This window comes from Petaurus breviceps, unplaced genomic scaffold (assembly GCF_028583685.1).
Source record: "Petaurus breviceps papuanus isolate PSGF00001 unplaced genomic scaffold, PetGlider_PUasm1.0 446, whole genome shotgun sequence".
NCBI classification, from domain to species: Eukaryota; Metazoa; Chordata; class Mammalia; order Diprotodontia; family Petauridae; genus Petaurus; species Petaurus breviceps.
This window is the reverse complement of record NW_027186338.1, coordinates 2,777,979-2,797,698: the sequence shown is the minus strand read 5'-3', so window position 1 is coordinate 2,797,698 and position 19,720 is coordinate 2,777,979. Positions and strand designations below refer to the sequence as shown.

The 19,720-nt window shown below is 42.8% G+C and overlaps 1 protein-coding gene across 3 annotated transcripts in view; it reads left to right on the top strand.

Moving 5' to 3' along the window:
• KDM3A (lysine demethylase 3A) overlaps window positions 1-19,720 on the top strand; it is a 77,241-nt gene that overhangs the window by 35,386 nt on the left and 22,135 nt on the right. For all 3 annotated transcript variants that reach the window (XM_069101051.1, XM_069101052.1, XM_069101054.1), the window contains exons 8-14: window positions 25-185; window positions 685-1,262; window positions 8,378-8,570; window positions 12,349-12,563; window positions 16,772-16,924; window positions 17,116-17,211; window positions 17,559-17,686. In XM_069101051.1, the coding sequence (XP_068957152.1) occupies window positions 25-185; window positions 685-1,262; window positions 8,378-8,570; window positions 12,349-12,563; window positions 16,772-16,924; window positions 17,116-17,211; window positions 17,559-17,686 (1,524 nt within the window). The remainder of the gene's footprint in view (window positions 1-24; window positions 186-684; window positions 1,263-8,377; window positions 8,571-12,348; window positions 12,564-16,771; window positions 16,925-17,115; window positions 17,212-17,558; window positions 17,687-19,720) is intronic.

Genomic DNA, 19,720 nt, shown 5'->3' with positions numbered 1-19,720 from the left:
CTGTTTGGTGCCCGTATCTTTCAGTCATCTTCCAGTCCAGGTGCGGTGCAATCTGTTCCTGTGACAGGTCTCAGGGAGGTACTCCCTGCCTGTACTGCCACAACTCCAGCTAGTAAGGACCTCAGGCAAAGCACTCCTCAAGCAGAGAATTCTCCACCGAGCGTTGGAGCAAAATCTCCTCAAGGGTAAGTTGAGCAGTGGTTCCTAGTGCTGTGACCTTATTTTTACTGAGGAGGCCAGAGGGGATCACACACCGTAAACCATCCAGTGTTCCTGAGGTGAGGGAGGCCAGAGCAGCACTTGGGACATACGTGTCTTTGGCTCTTTTTTTTTTGTTTTTGCATTTTGTAGGGCAATTGGAGTTAAGTATCTTGCCCAAGGTCACACGGCTAGGGGTGTGTGTGTGTATGTGTGTGTGTGTGTGTGTGTGTGTCTGTGTGTGTGTGTGTCTGTGTGTGTGTCTGTGTGTGTGTCTGTGTGTTAAGTGTCTGAGGCCAGATCGGGTCCTCCTGACTCCAGGACTGGCACTCTACTCACTGCACCACCTAGCCACCCCATCTTTGGCTCTTTAAAGCAGTTCCCTGGGTTCCCTTAGAAGAACAGCATCCTTTATTTGGGGAGCTGTTTCAGGAGTGGCGCTGCCATTTATCCCTCTCTGCTCTGTTCTGTGTTTATGCCCTTCAGAGATCACGCACAGAGCTTACCTGAAGGATTTTCTTCCTGTCTAAACATGAAGACAGAAACACCAAGAAAGAGCGCAGACCTGAAGGCACTTTGTGAGCATCCTGATAAAGCTGGAACAGGGGACTTTAACCTGAGCGAACCCAAAGTGAACTATACTCAGTTGAAGACTCTGAATCACCTTCCTTTGCCCAGCACACAAAATTGTAATGAAAGTGACAAGAAAAACACAGTTGAACCCTTAGTCAAATCCCCTGGGGATTTTCCTTTGGAGGACTTGGCGCCGCCTACCCAGCAGCCACAGGAGCCTTCCCAGGAAGGGCTGGAGGAGACAGAGACTTCTGAACTGCAGAAGCACCTGGACTGTAAACCTTCCACGTCGGATGTTTGTGCTGCCCCGGCCAGTGATCCTGCAGCCCAATCACCCCTGACTGGCCGGCTTCACAGTGCCGAGGGCAAGAATCCTGAAAACTCTTTCTTCTTATGTCCTTCCCTCTGGGGGACTTTGAAAGAGCCTGCCCCCAGTGTGAGACCCGACATTGACAGCTTACATGCTGGAAGTGGCAGCAAAGTCCAGAGTGGTGAGTCCTTATCCACTTTGGGGGTGATGGCAATATCTTCTCAACTTTGACCTCTTGAACTTCCTGAATTGAGCTGTGGGCTCTCTTAGCTCAAAGGCTGTCTTCCTCGTCCTGTTCACTTTTGTGTTTCCTCTACCTCCCATCCTCATGCATTGGATATGGTAAACACCAGTAAAATGTGTGGAAGGATTGAACACATTGCAGAATGCCATTCAGTTCGGCACATAGAGCACTATGTTAGGATTATCAGAGTTGGGAGATAACAGGAGGAAAATGTCCTTCAATAGCAGAAAATCAGAACAGCCTGGAGTAGGGGGCGTGACTTCTGGTCCAGCTCTCTGACTTAATACTGTGACCTCTTGCATTCTCTCTCTCCTCTTTGGGCTTTCAGAACACCATCATCTCCTAGTTCTTCTGTCTAAAACTTGCCACATCAGTCTCCTTTGCTGGTTCATCAACCACAGCATGCCCCCCAGCTGTGTTTCCCAAGGCTTAGTCCTGGGCCCCTTATTCACTTGACATGCCTGTTCTTAGTTTTAAGATACATAAAATTCAGTTATATAGAAATACAATTATAAAAATATTTTAAAAACTATTTCTAGACCCACTGCTCTATTTTCTCTATGAGGCATGACCTCTTTAGCTCCCATGGGTGACATCCTCTGTATGCAGATGATTCCTAGATCTCGATGTTTAGCTCTCAACATCCCTCTTGCTCCTTGGAAACCTCAAAGTTAATGTCCCAGAGACTTTTCCAAGTACACTCCTTACCCACGCTCCTGTTGCTTCCTCCTACCTGGACCCTGTCCTCACTCTTCCTGCCCCCACCTTAGGCGAGGTTTTTGGTTCAGTGATCATAAGTGCAGGAGGGGAGAGAGAGGTACCAGCGTCTGGTGCCTAGTAGGTGCAGGAGGATTTGGCAGCTGGTAGCTCTCTGGTCACTTAGAGAGAACTTTTCAGTGGCACGATGAACCCAGAAGACACATAACTAGGGGTGGAGGCACTGGATGTGGATGGCTTTTTCGAAGAATTTAGCTGAGAATGAAAAGAGCCAACTGTGCAAGCATTTATTAAACACCTACTGTGTGTCATGCAGCATGTAGAGCACTGAGAAGCCAAAGAAAGGAGCTCACAGTCGGATGGGAGGAGATGGCCCAGTGTACAAACAAAGGATGGATGGGATAAATTGGAGGCAGGAGGCATTGCCATGGAGGGGAACCAGGAAAGGCTTCTTGCAGAAGATAGAGGCTTTGGCTTTGCCTTAAAGGAAGCCAGGAGGCTGAGATGAGGAGGGAAGAGGTTTCCAGGCAATGGGGCTCAGGGGAGGAGAGACAGCCAGTGGGAATGCAGAGAAGTGGGCAGCCACAGGAACCAGTGGTACTCACTGGATTGCAGAGGGGAGTGAGTTGGAAGAAGACTAGAAAAGCAGGCCCCCTAGAAGACCAGGTCTGATGAAGGCTCTGAGGATGGGGAGCCTTGATTATCTTTGGAGTCAGTAGGGAAGGAACCAGGAGATAGGGAGAGAATCTGACTCTGGGGAAGGAGTTGGGATGAGAGATGATTCAGATGTGGCACTGTCAGGAAGCAGGGCAGAGAAGGAGTTGGGAGTAGATGATGCCAGATTTTGGAGAGAGATGGCGATTGTGTTCGTATATGGGAATGGAGAATTTGTAATCAAAAAAAGGAAGAACGCTTGTGAGTAATGGTGAAATGTGGTGTGTGACTGTCCCTAGATGGGGCCAGGGTGGAGTGAAGGATAGTCAGGGGGTCTAAGGAGGTGGCAGGATTGGAGGTGAGCCGCATCAAATGTTCTAGGCCACTAGTACAAGGATGGGCTTAGGGAGGAGAGGATGACGGGGGGGCCTGCTGCTGATGTCCTTGACCAAAAGGGGAGAGTGACAGGGGCCACCCACAGTTTGGACTGAGTGCCCTTTAGAAGAGTAGAGTTTTCTGAGGATCTGTCTTAGAAGTGAGCTATACATTGGGGAAGTGGAAAACTGTTGGACCACCCACCTTAGTCATATGCAGGGGGAAAGAAATCCCACTTGTCAAGTTGTTCTTTCAGACCATTTTGAAATCAGCTTTATGAAAAATCCTTCCATTCCAGTTTTTAGGTTTTTTTTCACGTTTTTTCTGAGGCCTCTGCTACATCAGCTGATAAATCCTAATCATAAGGTCTACTCTTCAGTTGTCCTTTCATTTCCGGGCCATACCCTATGGAGCCAGGGTGAATACCTTTTAGCTATATTACTTTATTTGCTAACTTGGAATTTTTGGATCCATATATACATACACTCACACACTCTCTCCCTCCCTCTCCCCCTCCTCCTCTCAAGTTGGGAAACTCTTAACATTTTCTCTGTAGCCTGCTAACTTTCCCTAAACTTACAGTCAGTCTATGTAACAGGTTAATTGTCGCTTGGAGGGGGCGCGGGCTGTGTGCCACAATTTTCTTGAGCCCTTCTGGTGGGGGGGGTGGGAAGAATCATTTATGACCTCAGTTGTTGTCTTCAGTTTCCTCTCTTTGTTAACCTATTTCCTGTTTTTTTCCCCCAAGCTCCTTTTTGTTGTATACATCACAGTCTCCCTTTTCTCATTACAAGTTTATAAAAGTTCTTTTTGAAAAATTAAATAAATGGTTTATCAATTTTTATTGGCTTCTTAAAAGTAACTCTTAACTTTGAATTATTTCACTTCTTTTGTGTTCCATCCTGTTAATTTCATCTTTCCTTATCATTAGCACTCCTCTTTTCTGCTTTCTCTTTGGGTTATTTTGTTCCTTTTCTAGCTTAGATGTAGACTGAGTTGATTCCCTTTACCTTAGAATGTAGGCATTCCCTGCTTAGAAATTTGTTTCTGAAAATGACCAAGCATGCCTTATCTTGGCCTTGATTTGTAATATTCATTGTAATTATTTTCTTTTTTTCTACTTTCTATAATTCAGATGTGTAATCATGTTTTTTTATTTCATGTGCCTCTTTTTTCTTGATTTTAATGTATTGTGGGCTGACAACATAGTATGTAAATTTAAATTTTACTTAGTTTTTTAATATTCTGTATACTCAAAGAATAAATATTCCTTTAAGTTTTCTATATGTTTCTAAATCTAGCTTGTTAATCAATTCAAGTCTTATGTGGCTTGCAAAATTCTATGTTTTCTCTTATTATGTATTTATTTTGGTGGAAGGAGGCAGGGCAGTTGGGGTTAAGTGACTTGCCCAAAGTCACACAGCTAGTATGGGTTAAGTGTCTGAGATAAAATTTGAACTCAGGTTCTCCTGACTCCAGGGCCAGTGCTCTATTCACTGTGCCACCTAGCCATTCCTTTCTCTTATTATTTAGTAGGTAGAAACTTAAAATAGAACTTTTCAGTTTTATTTTTTCATCATAATGTACTTGAACTCTTAATGTATTCTCATTTGAATTCATGAAGCTCAAGCTTTTATTTCAATCTCTGAGGCTACAAGATCCGTATAAGAGCAGTCTTTCAATTGAAATATTTTTAAAGCTTTTTGTCTCAGCTTGCTTCCTGCTGCCAGCAAATAGTTGTATTCTGTTTTAATTGGTCTCCTCATTGTTTTTTCCTGGGTGAATTCACTTCACATTCAGTGTTAAAATTGGTAGGATTCAGTGTCTACCATTATTTTTTTTTAAAGCGAACGTACATTTCTTTTATTTAAAAAAAATAGCTGGGGCGGCTAGGTGGCACAGTGAATAGAGCACCGGCCCTGAAGTCAGGAGGACCTGTGTTCAAATCTGGCCTCAGACACTTAACACAAAACTAGCTGTGTGACCTTGGGCAAGTCACTTAACCCCAATTGCCCTGCCCTTCCCCCTCCAAAAATAAAAGCAAAAAAACCCCCCCAAATTTAAAAATAAACACAATTCCTATACTTTATGCTGTTATATTTTAAGTTTTTGACACTTTTCTTCACTCCTCTCTCTCCCATCCCCAGTTAACTGGCCTGTTTTTTCCACTTTCTTACCACCTTTGTTTTTACTTTTTAAAAACTGGCCTTTGAAATTGTTGGCGTTTTATTGTTGTCTCTTATCTCTCTTGGTTCATCTCTTCTCTATCACATCTGATGTGTAGTTTTAATCAGTTAACATTCTTGGCTTATTTCTCATCTCCAGGGACTTGGATCTCTGGTTATGTTAACAGATATTAAAGAGTTTTAAGTACAAAGTTCTTATGTCTTGGGATGGATTTTAAGATGTATGGCTTTTAAGTAAGTATAACTCTGAATGCATAGTTTTGCAGGGGGGACAATCTGGAATCAGTTATTAATCATGTTTTATATATAATATGTAAATATATATTTAATTCATCTTCTTGTCCTTTTCCTGCTTTAGTGTAGAATTGCTTTCTGGTGACTTGAAGGGTTTTTTTCTTTCTCACTATAGTTTTAAAGTGTGATCACAGCTGACATAGCACTGTAGGTCTTATATGCTATGCCAGGATATTGAATTGTAAATTTCTTATTTGATGCTGTGTGGCTTATTCTGTTTACATTATGTTCTACGTGAGTCTGGGGAGGTTTCTTAATTTCTTGAAATGGACAGATTATTTGCCTTTTCTCTGTGTTCTAAGACATTGGTAATTCTAAGTTTCCATATTTTAGCTGTGATTCTTGTATGTTACTGGAAGGCTTTTTTCCAGTTCAGTAAATTTCTAAACTTGCCCTTCCTTTTGGATTTCATGGGAGTCTGCTCTTTGCGGCTACCTAAAGTTCAGCTGTTTTAAATCTTCCTGAAATTTTTTTAAAGTTGTGTACAGGTATTTTTTTTTCTTTTTGCTCTTTGGAGAGCACTTGGGGCTAAGTGACTTGCCCAAGGTCACAAGGTAGTTTTTGTGTTAAGTGTTTGAGGCTGGATTTGAACTCAGGTCCTCCTGACTCCAGGGCCAGTGCTCTATTCACTGTGTCACCTAGCCACCCCCAGGTATTCTTTTAATTCTTATCTAGTTGACCACATCTGTTAAGACATTACATTATTGCTTCAAGGTATTAGAAGTTTTCTTGAATTTATTGTTTTTGTTGACATTTCTAGGAAGTTTTATTTTTGATGTTCTGTTGGCTTAATTTGCAGAGCAGCATACCCTTGGCTTCCTTTTTGACCTGGGCTTTCATCCTTCTGGAAATGCAGAATAAGAATCTTTTTTTTATTGGTACTAGCTCAAATGTTTTCTTCATATAATTTCTATTTTGTCACATGCTGACAATTCACATATTAAAAAGAGCACATTATACTTTTTGAGGGACATTAATACTTGTGTTGAGCACCACAAGCAGCAATACTTAGACTCCCTGTTTTAAATAGCTCCAGTAAAGGTTGAACAATTAAGAATCTTAATATTAAGTGTAGCTTGTCTTAAACCACTATAAATTTAGTGAAAAAGAATACACCCATACCATCAGAGTGAGAGTTCTCTCTTGAGGCAGCCCTGTTTTTCCACATTATTAGTATATGAGAAGCCAGGAATTGCAGAGGGCTGCAAAGAGAAATGGGCGTTCAGAAATAGACAGAAGAAAACCAGCATTTGCCTTCTGCTTTCTCCAGCTCCTTGTTCTTTGGAACTCAAGATGGCATAGATGTTCATTTCCTAGAATTTCCACTTTCTTTAGAATATCTACTGAATTAACTCTTGGCTGTGTGGAGTTCTAAGCCTTCGGTGCCTGCTTGGCAGGACTTAGTAAAGTTTTCATCAGTTTAACTTACTCCTAAAGAACACTGCTGTGCCTAGGCCAGTGTCTGTCTTATGGAGGTGGGCTTTGATTTTGAGGCTTTTCCTCTATATCAGGTTCTTTCTAAGCAAACTTTTGAAATGCTCCAGGCCACTTGGATTCAGAGTGAAAGCTCCTGGGGGTGCAGACTATTAACAGAATTGTAGGCACATATGATATTGACCCAGTGTGTTCAGGTTAAGAGAAGTTAGTGAAAGTAGCAGAGATCCATCCCACTGTTTCTCTGTCCTTGCCTTCTTCCTCTGTTCATCACAACTAAGCAGGCACCTAGAGTAGGAAAGTAACTTGGCCAGCCTAGCTTCTCTTGCTTCCTGTTCCTCAAGTCTATGTTATCTTGTTTGTTTGCCCAGTTAAGGTCATGCTTTCTGGGTCCTCAGTCAGAAATAGAACCAAGCTAGGTTGTAAGTTTCTAAATAGGCCTTTTCCTGTATTTGGCCTGAACTATTCATATTTTTTCTCCCTTTCCCTTTATTTATGTCCTTTTAAAATCTCAGTTCATCCTTCCCATCTATTGTCTCTCTTCAGAGGAACCCAATTAAGCACTTAATAAATGGCATGTATTTACATGTGATCAGATGCTATCACCTCAAATATGTGAAGGAGGAGAGACAAGGACCTAAGTTTTTTTAAAAAGAGTGGTTTTGTTTCAAGCAACAGCAACATTGCATCAAGACATTTAGACTAATTGTTGTTTATATATGAAGGAGACATCTGTAGAATGAATGTTATGGTTAGTTTCTGTTGAAATAACCTTCTTGGAAAGTGCTTGAGAAAGTGTAAAAATTCGCATTTTTAGGATTTGGTCTGTAGTTTACAAATAGATTAGCCCCGCTCTCATAAGGTTGTGTCATTTCTAGCTGATGAGAACCTTAGTGTGGTCCAGCTTCCTCACTGAACAGAAGAAGAGACTAAGGTTTGAGGGCAATGTGACTGAGGCAATCAATGTAAGAGGCAGAGCCTGTGTCCCAGTGTTCTCTGCATAATGTCCTCCTTCTGTGACACTGAATCTTCTGACAGGCCGTTTGTGTCCTAGAAATGTCACCGTGAGCCATCCTTCCTGTCCTGAGCTGTGAAACACTCGGGCGATATTCTAGTGCTGTGTATAAGCAGCATTGATTTTCAGATTGTATTGGATAGAGTGACGATTGACGTCTTTGGCTCCATAAATGAATACTAGGAAAATCAGAAATGGCAACATCATTTCAATAATTAGGCTCCAATGGATCATTAAAGAGATTTTTAAAGCTGGATTGATGCACGACATCTGAAACTTTGTTGTGAGGAGTTGGCTGATGCACAGAGCCATCTGTCTCGAGATTGTACTTAACCGAGTATGTCAGTCACAGGTTCTCTTTCTTTGTGTTTTCATAGTCACTGCTCGGAAATCAGTGTTGATGGACCCAGCCAAGGTGAAGAAACTGCAGCAAAGCGGTGAGGCCTTTGTACAGGACGGTGCCTGTGCAGCGATTACAGCCAGTCTGTCCAAGTGCCGGGAGTGCCGTCTGGATAGCTACCGGAAGGACAAGGACTCCCCTGTCTTTTGCAGATTCTTTCACTTCAGGAGGTGAGCCCTGTTGGGGAATGGGCGAAGTGACCTGGTCTCTGATAACAGAGATTTAATTCTTGGTTCCTTTTCATTCATCGAAGATAGAATTCTAGATATTAAAACAAAAAACAGGGTTTAAATTCTCAGGGTGACATTTCCAGCTTTTATATATCTGGGGAATTTAATTTTTGGCTCCATATTCTTTTTCTTCTTTCCATTTCTGTTTTTTAAATTAAATTTTAAACTGCTCCTAAGTGTAGAAAAAAGGCTACCTTATTTATTATTGATGGAAATTTTCTGAGGCCACTTCTATCTGTAAACTCCTCTAGTTTCTATGGAGAGAGAGAGTGTGTGTGTGTAATATGTGTCTTCTATGTATTTATAAGAAGATCCTTTATCTCAGTGCCTTTGACAAGCAGAATTCTTTTTACTAATTTTTTCCCCGTCATTAAGGCCCACAATGATTTGTATCTGTGAAAAAGTGGCACCAGAGGTTTTAGCTGAAAAATTATCACAGTTTAATGGGATAGCAAGCTTTGACAAAAGATTGGTTACACTCTTCCTTTCTGAGAATCTGTATAGTCGTTTTTGATCATTGTTACCTATTACATCACCTGGAAATTTTATCCTGTAATACTAACAGGTGAGAGTAGGGCCCTTAAATTGTTCATTTTTACCTTTCTAGGAGTAAAAAGTACAATCAGTCACCTTTTTATAGAATAACAGTCAGAGGAGTTAGCTGATAAGAGCAGGAGCCATTAATCATCAGTTTCATTTCCCAGAGGATCATGGTGCACATTTTTCCAAAATAACTCTTTTGGCTGGTCAGAGTGGTGATTATGTCTGTTATCTTGAGCTTTCTCGTTTCCTTTTCATATCACAATATCTCTTTAATTAGTCATCCCTTTCCCCTCCACTCATAAAATATCATTCCTCCCTCTTTTTAAGAACATATTTTCTGTTTTCTTGATTTTATACCATCTCACTTCCTCTGGGATCTTGTCCTGTTAATTTATACCTCCTTCCTCTAGCAGCATTAATAATCTGTTCTTCTATTATCAGCTCCTTTCCTCTCTGCTTATAGATAGGTTTAGGTCTCCAAGCATCAGGAAAATCTTAGTTTCACTCTGCTGCCTCTGGTCAGCCTCTTATTTCTCTTTCCTTTCTGTGAGGGGTTTTATTCCTCAGCTTTTCTCTGTATCCCCTCACCCTACTGTCTTGTCATCTCTGACATTTTTGTCTGATGAAGTTCTGTGTCCCTCTTGCTGAACATTGCCATCTTGGATCGCTGACAGATTCAGGACATCTAGGACAGAGGCTGTCACCTTTTCTCTTCCCCAATCAGACCATTGCCTGTCTTAACTTACCTGTTTACTTTCAGTGGTCCATCATCCAGATTCAGCTCATCGTGCCCCTCTTCTTTCCTCCCAGAAACATGGATTACACCTTAGTGATTCATTCCTGCATAATATCTTTCATATTCATTCATTATTTTAACTTTTTTTCCCTCAAACCTTCAAAACTTCTATCCATTCCACTTTACTGAGAAAACAAAAGAAAACGTGACCCTTCTCATAGTCAAAGCCACCTGGGCCTTGAGGAACTTGCCCTGTGGATCATCTCGCTCTTTCTCTGCTGCCCTCATGTGTCCTGGGAAGAATCCTTTCCTCCCTCTGCTGCTTCTTTACCACCCCCAGCCCGTGGCTAAGATGGCTCTGAGGCTAGCAGCTCTTTGGACTTTGTCACTAGGGCATTGCTGAGCTCTGGCCTTCTCTCCATTTCTCTTTGCCACCTTGGTTGGGGAGCTTCATCAATCTCACTTGGCTTATGCTACCATTTCATCTCCTATGGATTTGAGGATCGTTTCTCTTCAGGTGACTCTTTGTTTATTGTCTGTTGGATGAAGCCGTTGCTTGGTGTGTCTCAGGCCCCTAAAATTAAGCACGTCGACCCGTAGTACTTGCTTTCCATGAGATGTTGCCCAAGACCAGGCCTCTGTCTCCTGCTTCTGCGCAGGCCAGGAGCTATTCTCATGTTGGAGCATGCTTCCTCTCCTTCCTGCTCTCATCTCATGTTACTTCTTTGTCCCTACGTGTTGTTGACCCCAGTAGAAGGTAATCTCCCAGAGAACAGCGACTGGTCATTTTTCTTGGGTACTTAGTAACTCTTGAATCGAGCCACCCACAACCTAATCGGTATGACTCTGATTGTTTTCCCTTCTTCCAGTCCTTCCTTTCACTTTTTCTGGGAAATAGCTGCCAGATAGAACCTTCGAAGGGATTTACTTTTTGTGTGAGTTAGTCCTGTTCACAAACCTGCAGCAGTTTACTGTTGCCTGCAGCAGGGGGGGTCAAATTCAGACAGAAAACTCACCCATGCATAAGGCTCCCTGCATGCTGCTTTTTAACTTAGTTTTCAAATAAAATGTTGTGTCTGTTTTGTTGTATTTTTATTGATTTTGTTAAATATTTCCCAGTTACATTTTAATCTGGTTTGGGAGTGCTGTGGGCCACATGGGCTGCTTTTTGGACACCTGGCCTACAGGGTAAATGAAAAAAATACTCAGGTGGCTAGGTGGCACAGTGAATAGAGCACTGGCCCTGGAGTCAGGAGTACCTGAGTTGAAATCCGGCCTCAGACATTTAACACAAAACTAGCCTTGTGACCTTGGGCAAGTCACTTAACCCCATTTGCCCTGCCCTTCCCCCTCCAAAAAAAAAGAGGCAAAAAACCCCATACTCTTCCCACACAGCATCCACCAACATAAGCAGATTTTCTGTCTATTGAGCTCTTTGAAACCTTAAGTAGTGAAGCATCTTGACCCTTTTACATTCTCATTGCTTACTACATTGGATATGCTAATTGAATAGATTTTGAATAAATTACATCAGAACCTTTTGTAATGGTAACAGTTCTTTTAATTTATGCTTCATTTAAGGGTTCTATAGAGTAGGAGCGACTATTGCTAGAATAGACTTTTTCACTGTTAATGGGCTCCTAGCTCTGTCCCAAAGTAATCGGCAGCTCACCTTTTGTTTATTTTCCACGTTCTTCTGTGATAATTTTAATTCTTTGCTAGCATCCCACCTGAAATCTGACCAGAAAATCTAACAACTTTCCCTGAAAAATGCCATGATGGCATTTTATTTTATGTGAACTCCTTAGAACAGTGGCTTAAGATGCATAAAATATAAAAAATCACAAAGTAAGCCAGTTATAATAAAGAAATCATTATCTGAAACTCAAAGTTTTAAAAACAAATGTTTAAAATTTGTCTTTTTCACATGCAACTGGGAAATAAGATATACAGGCACTGGGGTATAGAAACCCATCTTGCCCTGCTGGAAAGTTAGGAGGATGATGGGGGAGGATATAAGAGAAAACAGACTGGGGGAAGGGGTATTCAGTAGGCTTGCTATTTTGGGCTGGGGGTAGGAGAAAGATGGGGAGAAAAAATTAAAACTCAGAATCTTGTGGAAATGAATGTTGAAAACGAAAAATAAATTTAAAAAAATATTTTAAAAAGAAACCATCGTTAAAATATTTTTTTAAAAACAAATTGTCAGTCAGTATCTGTTTTTAACACCTTTCAATTTAAGCTGCCAAAGAACTATAAACTGTGACTATTGAAGGTTAGGAAACACTAAGCAATTGAAATGTATTATAAAGAAGGAAGGCTGAAATGTGGACTTAGCTGGTGAACAGTCTTGATGTGACTACTTTCAAGTATTTGATCCTGTGCTTAAATACTCATCGAAGGCTATGAATTTGCTAATTTTGTCATCTTTCTCCATAGGTTACAATTTAATAAACATGGAGTGTTGCGGGTAGAAGGCTTCTTGACCCCAAACAAGTATGATATGGAAGCCATTGGCCTGTGGTTGCCTTTGGCCAAAAATGTGGTGGGCACTGATTTGGATACTGCAAAATATATCCTTGCCAACATTGGAGACCACTTCTGTCAAATGGTGATATCCGAAAAGGAGGCAATGTCAACCATTGAGCCACACAGTAAGAGTGCCTTTTAGGTAGTGGGGCATTTTGAGGTGCCTTGAGCCCTCATTTCACTATTTACTTAAGTATAATTTATCAGAGTTGTAAGCAGAAAATGTTTTTTCATTGCGTGTTGCTTCTTGCTTGGACAAGTCATTTTGGACTGTCAGTTTCCAGTGACCTAATCACAGTCAGCTGCACATGATTGCTTTGTTAGATATCAGCAAAGGACAGTAGTTCTGCTTTACTGGGGAAAGGCACTGGTGGGTAAAGAACAGAGAGCTGAGCAGAGTTAGACGTGTGGATAAGAATCCCATCTCTACGACCAGAAATCTGTGTGGATTTGGGCATTCGCTCCTCATCTCTGTGGGAAGAAGGGTTCTACTGCCCATCCTGAGCATGTCTTCTGGACTTATTGTGAAGGACAGGGGAATCCTCTATGTGAAAGTGTTATATAAAATGTGCAACGTCAGACCAGTAAAGTAGCTGATTCCATTCCTTCTCTGAGGAATAAATGCAGGGAAAGTAACAGGGAGAGTGCTTCTAATTTGGGATTGCCAACAGCTGGTTTCTCTGGTTGCACGGAGATTCAGGCTGGGGGAGGAGCCCCAGATTCAGATTTCAAGGGAAAGTGTTTGTGAACAATTCTTTTTTTCTTTTTTACTTTGCTGGCTTTGATCCACACAGCTTTTATGAGGGGGAGTAGTCATGTCAGACAGCTAGGAAGGCCTGCTCCAGAACCGCACAAGACGATCAGGGAGACTGTGAACTCATCAGAAGAGTAGAAATAGCTGCCTGAAGCAAGCCTCTGTTGTGGAGAACACACAGGAAGCAGCCCCGGATAGTTCACTTTTATTAAATTAAATCAGCAGACCAAAATTGGACAGGAAAAATGGGAATGCCTGACACATCAGGTGATGTTGTTCACTCATTTCAGTCGCGTCCAAGTCTGGTGACCCCATCTAGGGGTTTTCTTGGCAAAGATACTGGAGTGGTTTGCCATCTCCTTCTCCAGCTCCTTTGACAGATGAAGACACTGAGGCAAACTTGGGGTAAACGACTTGCTCGGGGTCACACAGCTAGGAAGTGTCTGAGGCTGGATTTGAAGTCATGAAGAGGGATCTTCTTGACTCCGTGCCCAGCTCTCTGTCACTGCACTGCCTGCGAGCCCCCACCTCAGCAAGTACTAGGATAGAAAAGGATCTTGACAGGCCATGAAGATGGGGCAGAACGCAGGACTGAGCTTAATCAGGGGAGTGTGAAGGCCTTTACTGGGTTTTTAAAGGAGATGTAAGTCATGTGTACACTTGCACGGCCTCTCTGTCTGTCTCCCACCATAATGCCTTGCACACTTGCAGTTACTCTTTGTGATCCCAGATCCAGCACATACTTGGAGCTTATGACCTAACAGACAACTAAAGCCCATATGATGTTATTTTTTATTTCAGGTCTGTTGATTAGAATGGGGGCAGCTACCTGGCACAGTCGATAGAATGCTAGTCTTGGAGTTAGGAGGACCTGAGTTCAAATCTGGCCTCAGACATTTATTTGCTGTGTAATGCTAGGCAAGCAAGTTAGCCCCGTTTGTCTCAGTTTCCTCATCTTTCAAATGAGCTGGAGAAGGAAAGGGCAAACCACTCCAGTATCTCTGCCAAGAGAACCCCAGCTGGGGTCACAGAGTCAGATACACTGAAATGACAAAACAACATTGATCAGAACCAGGTGGTTACTGTACTCTACCCCAGTCAGACACATGACCAATACTGTGTTCAGCTCTGGGTGCTGCCTTTTAGGAAGGACATTGACAGGTGGAGGCATACCCCGAGGAAAGTAAGCTGAAGAGAAGAGCATCTCTTTGAGGGAAGGTGCTGTTCTCATTTCCATCCTTCCATCACTGGCACAGCCCTTGGCATGTGGGTGCTTAGGATTAACATGAAGCTTGTTGGCTTGTGATTCTGCCGTAGCTGGCTCACTTAGAGGAAGCATCAGCCTGAAGTGGAAGAGGGTTTGGTGAGAGGGCACACCTTGGGGCAGAGAGGAAGATTGTGGTTGGTTGATTAAAGCTGTGCTCACCAGAAGTCACGGTTGAGTGCCAGCGGGATGGGCTGTCTGACGAGGGAGCCGGTTTGTCAGCATGGCAGTTGTTGGGATGTTAAATCACTTAAATGGAAAGTAGGAGAACTAGGATCCGAACCCAGGGCTGCTATCCAGCCGTGGGATTTTACATCGCCTGATGCTGGAGATTTTCAGGGCAGATCAGCTAGTCACTAATTCACCTTGGTAGAGGGCTTCATGTATATTTTGGATTATATACTCTGAGGTCTTGAGTGGCTTAGGTGGGAGTCACTTTGGGGTTAGCCCCTAATTTATTTTTTCGGTTCATCGAGTCTTTATTAAGTGCCTGCTATGTGCCAGGAACAGTCCTAAGCCCTGAGGATACAGAGAAAGGCAGAAACAACCCCTGCCCTGGAGCTGCTCACAGTCTGAGGAAAGCAGCCTGCAGACCACTGTGCACAAGCTACGGTAGACTGAGATCAGCTCAGAGTTAAGGGACCCCAACTTGAACTTGTTTTAGTATGAAACTGTAGGGGACGTTATAATTTCAAAGACCAACAATCATGTCCTGGAATGCACCGACTCCTAAGGGAGCTTTTTTTAGCAGCTTGCTTGTTTACTCCCCCTTCCCATTTTTTCTTACGTCCTTGATGTGTCCACTGTGCCATGAAATGTTCTTACTGATGTAAATCTTTTGATAAATGTGGAAACCTGCTTTATGTCAGGCAGTCACAGTACTTGTCTGAATGAACATTTTTAGTTGTCCTTTATCTTCCTCCTTACATTAAGAAAGTTTTCTTTAGTCTCAGCTAGAAATTTAAAGAAATCTATAAGGCCAGTACAGTGTCTTACATGTACCAGTGTGGCTGACTGATAAAAACAGATCCCTGTGTGCTGACTTAGAAAACCCCAAATGAACCCTCAGTGTTACATTTTTGTTTATTTTGTTAAACATTTCCCAGTGACATCTGAGTCTGGTTTGGGTCCCGCAAAAAAGAGCTCAGAGCCTCCTGCATCAGTACTTGTTGGGGGATTGACCTGAGATTAATGACACCCTTGTCTCCTCTAGAGGGCTGTCCTATAGCTACCTACCCGTACCTTGGGTTTTTTAGTAGGCATTCAAATTAGTCCCAAAATTTTGGAAGATAACCCTGATCTTGTTGGCTGAGTCACTGTCTGTAGCATCAGTGATTAGATCACTAAACCTTAACTTAAAACATACGTACCTACGCACCCAACCTGCTCAATTAGTGTCATAGAGTCAAAATTCAGAATTCAGCAAGCACTGCCAAGCCACTACTCGAAGAGGCAGCCGTCACCATGCTGGGTGCTCCATTGATGGAGGCTTGGGCTGAAGAGACAAGGGAGAGTAATCCTTGCTCTCAGTCAGGAATGGCCTGGTTCGAGTCCTGCCTGTGTGACCCTAAGCTAGTTCCTTGACCTCTCTGTGCTTTAGTTTATGAGAGAGTTGAACTTGCTGACCTCAATGACCTCTCTAGGATTTCTTCCAGCTCTAAATCCAGGTGTCAATAATCTCATAATATATAACAATGTAAAGAAAACTGGATTATGAAAAACAGTTCTTATTAGGTGATGACTAAGGGCACTCAAGGTCTGAAATTCTGTGCTAGTCATAAAATGTTGTTTCTAGTTCTGCCCCCACTGCAGGACTTTGACCAAGGCACTTTTCCACATCTGTGATTCATTCATTTGTTAATGGCTTGTTTTAGGGGAATTTGAAAATTTCTGGAGTTTTTCCATGAAGAAAACAAAACTGAGACCTAATTAAAAGACAGGGAGTCCCTTTCCCTTCTACTGTAGTTCCCCTCCTTATTTGTTATCTTAATTATAGTTAATTATAATAATTGGCTATTTTATCTAATTAATTCTAATATCATTTTACCTATTAACCAATTTGGGAGGTCCACAGGGAGGAATACAAGGCATCATTCTGATGAAACCCTGCCTAAAGTAGTAAGAAAGGCATTAAAAATGTTTCAGTTTAAGCTAAATGAGAAAATTAGTATTGCTATCAAATTTGACAATTTACACAGATGTTCTAAAGAAGTCAGTGTCCATTCTGAAAAACAAAAAAACAAAACACTAGCTTTCTGTTTGGTGGGCTCCCTGCCTCAGCCTCTGAACCTAAGGAAGGTGGTTTTTTCCGTCAGGACAAGTTGCTTGGAAGCGTGCTGTTCGAGGCGTTCGAGAAATGTGTGATGTGTGTGACACTACAATCTTCAACTTGCACTGGGTCTGCCCCCGCTGTGGCTTTGGAGTGTGTGTGGACTGCTTCAGGATGAAGAAAAAAAATGTCCAGCAAGGTAGGGAAAGGCTTGTTTTTTGATTCCTGGTTCCCCTTTCAAACTTCCGAGTCTCCTCTTTGAAAATAATTTTTCATTTCTGCCTTCATTATTTTCTGAGAACATTCAGTGTCTTTGAGGAGAGGTTTGGAAATGGTAGTAGACAACTGCAGGTTCAGATGCTTTACTAAGAATCGATTGCTTGATTGCAGGTGGTGCGTACAAGACGTTCTCCTGGCTTAAGTGTGTGAAGAGTCAGATCCATGAACCAGAAAACCTCATGCCCACACAGATCATTCCTGGGAAAGGTACTGCAGTTCCCTCCTTTGGGAAGGCTTGTTGAGGTTAATGAGTCGGTATGGTGGGTGATAATTGACTTAAGCCTTTTGGTTTGGTTTTTAAAGATAAATCCATATAGTGCTGTATTGACTTGACTCCAGTAGAATAGATGAGTTAGTCACATCTCTGAAACAGTTTGACTCTTGGTCGAGACATGTTCTGGGGCAGCTTCATAGTGTTGGGGATGTGTAAGGAATACACACGTCCCTGTAGGGAAGATGCATCCACAAGGTTGAAGAGAGAAATGCCAGCTTATGTTTGCAGTGGAAACCCCAGTGATCTCATTGCTCATTGTCTTATCTGACTTTCTGTGTAGCTCTGTATGATGTGGGAGATATTGTTCACTCTGTAAGAGCAAAGTGGGGAATAAAGGCAAACTGTCCTTGTTCCAATCGGCAAATCAAGCTCCTCTCGAAGCCAGCGCCGAAGGAGGACACAAGACAGGTACGGCTGCCATCCTGGCCTTCCCCTGCCCCGTTGTTATGCTGCCACAGTCTTGTTGTGAAAGGGACTCAGGCAAAGAAGGCTCATAATGTTTCATGGAAAAAATTGTTACACACACCAGACCCAGGAGGGAAAACAGATTTTCAAGCCAGAAAATTAGTTTTTCTAAATGTGCCGCCTTGCTTTGGAGACAGTAGTTCTCTTTAAAGTAATTAAGTAAGCCATTAGTGTGTGAATAAATGAATGAAAAGGCATTTATTAAGCTCTTGCTGAGTACTGTGCTAAACACCAGGCATACAGAAAGCAAAATGTCTTCTGCCATAAGGGAGCTCATACTGCGTTGGGAGAAATAATCCAGAAAGGTCAGCTGCATGGGACCTAGAAAAAACTGGGTATTTATGATCACCAAAAGGGAGGCAGTGCACCAGAAGAGTCCTTTGGGTGTATGACTTGTACGATGACAGTCCTGGGGTTCTGTTGGGCATAGAGGTGGGCATATGGCAGTACCTGGAGGGCTCTTGAACTGAAAGGAATAACACAGGTGACCAACCTCGTCTAGGCCCTGTTGAGCCCTCAGGAAGTCTAGATGGATTCTGGACTCTGAAGGAAAAAGAGATTCCCCCCCTTAACCCCTGACTGTTCTTTGTCCTAAATGGGTTCTAGGACAGGTAAGGGAAAGGAGAACAGACAGGGGCGCCCCTGCGGGTGTGGGCTTTCCCACCCTCTGGCCCTCTGCTATTCCTAGTGGATTTCAAAATAGTTGGAAGATATTTGGCAACTCCTTGTTAGTTTTTCTGTATGTTCCAGTGCAGATTAGGGTCTTGGACTTCATCCCAAAATAGTCACTAAAGATTTATTGTTATTTGGAAGGCAGTCTCTAGTGTCATGTTTTTGTATTCCTAGCACTTACTACAGCCTCACAGTTGTAGGTGTTGAATCCTGTAGGGATCTCTGTGCTTGCCTCTATGTTATTTAACATTTTGTATGGATGACATGGTCATTAAATTTTTGGACAGCACTAATTAACACACATTTTAGCCAGTCAGTCCACAAAAGGCTGTGGACAGACTAGAACATGGGGCCAAACTGAGTAAGATGAAGCTAATAAGAGTAAATGTAACATCTTGGCTTCCAAAAATCAACTTCACCTGGTTCAGGGGGGCAAGGTGTGCCTAAACAGCAGATCCTCTCCAAAGGCTAGTGCCCTAGAACCCTCCGTGGAATTCCATGGCATGCCATGGGAGCCAGTAACAGGTGCTGGGAAGGAGGGAGGCTGGCTTCTGCCGAGAGGTGGGTTAGTGTGTTCCTAGGGATGCGATAGCTGTGCCGTACTCTGCTGTGGTGAGACCACATCAGGAAGGTGGTGGCCAGTTGTAAGTCCTACATTTGAGGAAGGACAGACCCTGACCGAACTGGAGTGTCCAGAGAAGGCATCCAGCGTGGTCAAGGGTGGACTTCTGTATTAGGAATATTTAGCCAGTTCATCACTTAGTAGCACTTGAACATGAGAAAGGTGCTTTCAGATATGCCTTCGAGGCAGGTGCCGCAGCTGAGGAGATGCAAGCCCAGGGAGGCTGCTGCTTGTTTAGTTTCCCAGCCGTATTCAGTGCCGGAAATGTGTGAACTACATGCCTTGTTCAGTCCTGTCAGGGAGGTGCTTCCATAGGGCAGGGTTAGGAGGAATGGTGGGAATCCCTGGTGTAGATTTAGGTTTGGTGTCAAGGAAAGATTGATGACAATTGGCATGGTGCCAGAGGACACTGGGCTTTCTCAGCAGGCGCTGGCAAAGGCTGGGGCGTCACTGTGTGGGGCGGAGGTCCCGGAGGTCCCCCATTCTGACACTCAGTTCAGTTTCTCACCCATCTCTTCCCATCATCCTTAGTTTTTCCTTGCCCACCTGACTTCACTTTGCCTCTGAATTGTGGTAGTATCAGCATTCTCTAGTTTTACAGACTGAAACAAACATTTTCCTGTATGTTAGCTGTTGGCTATAAGAAACATTGCTTTAAAATGTAAATAGTGGGGAGGTGGGGA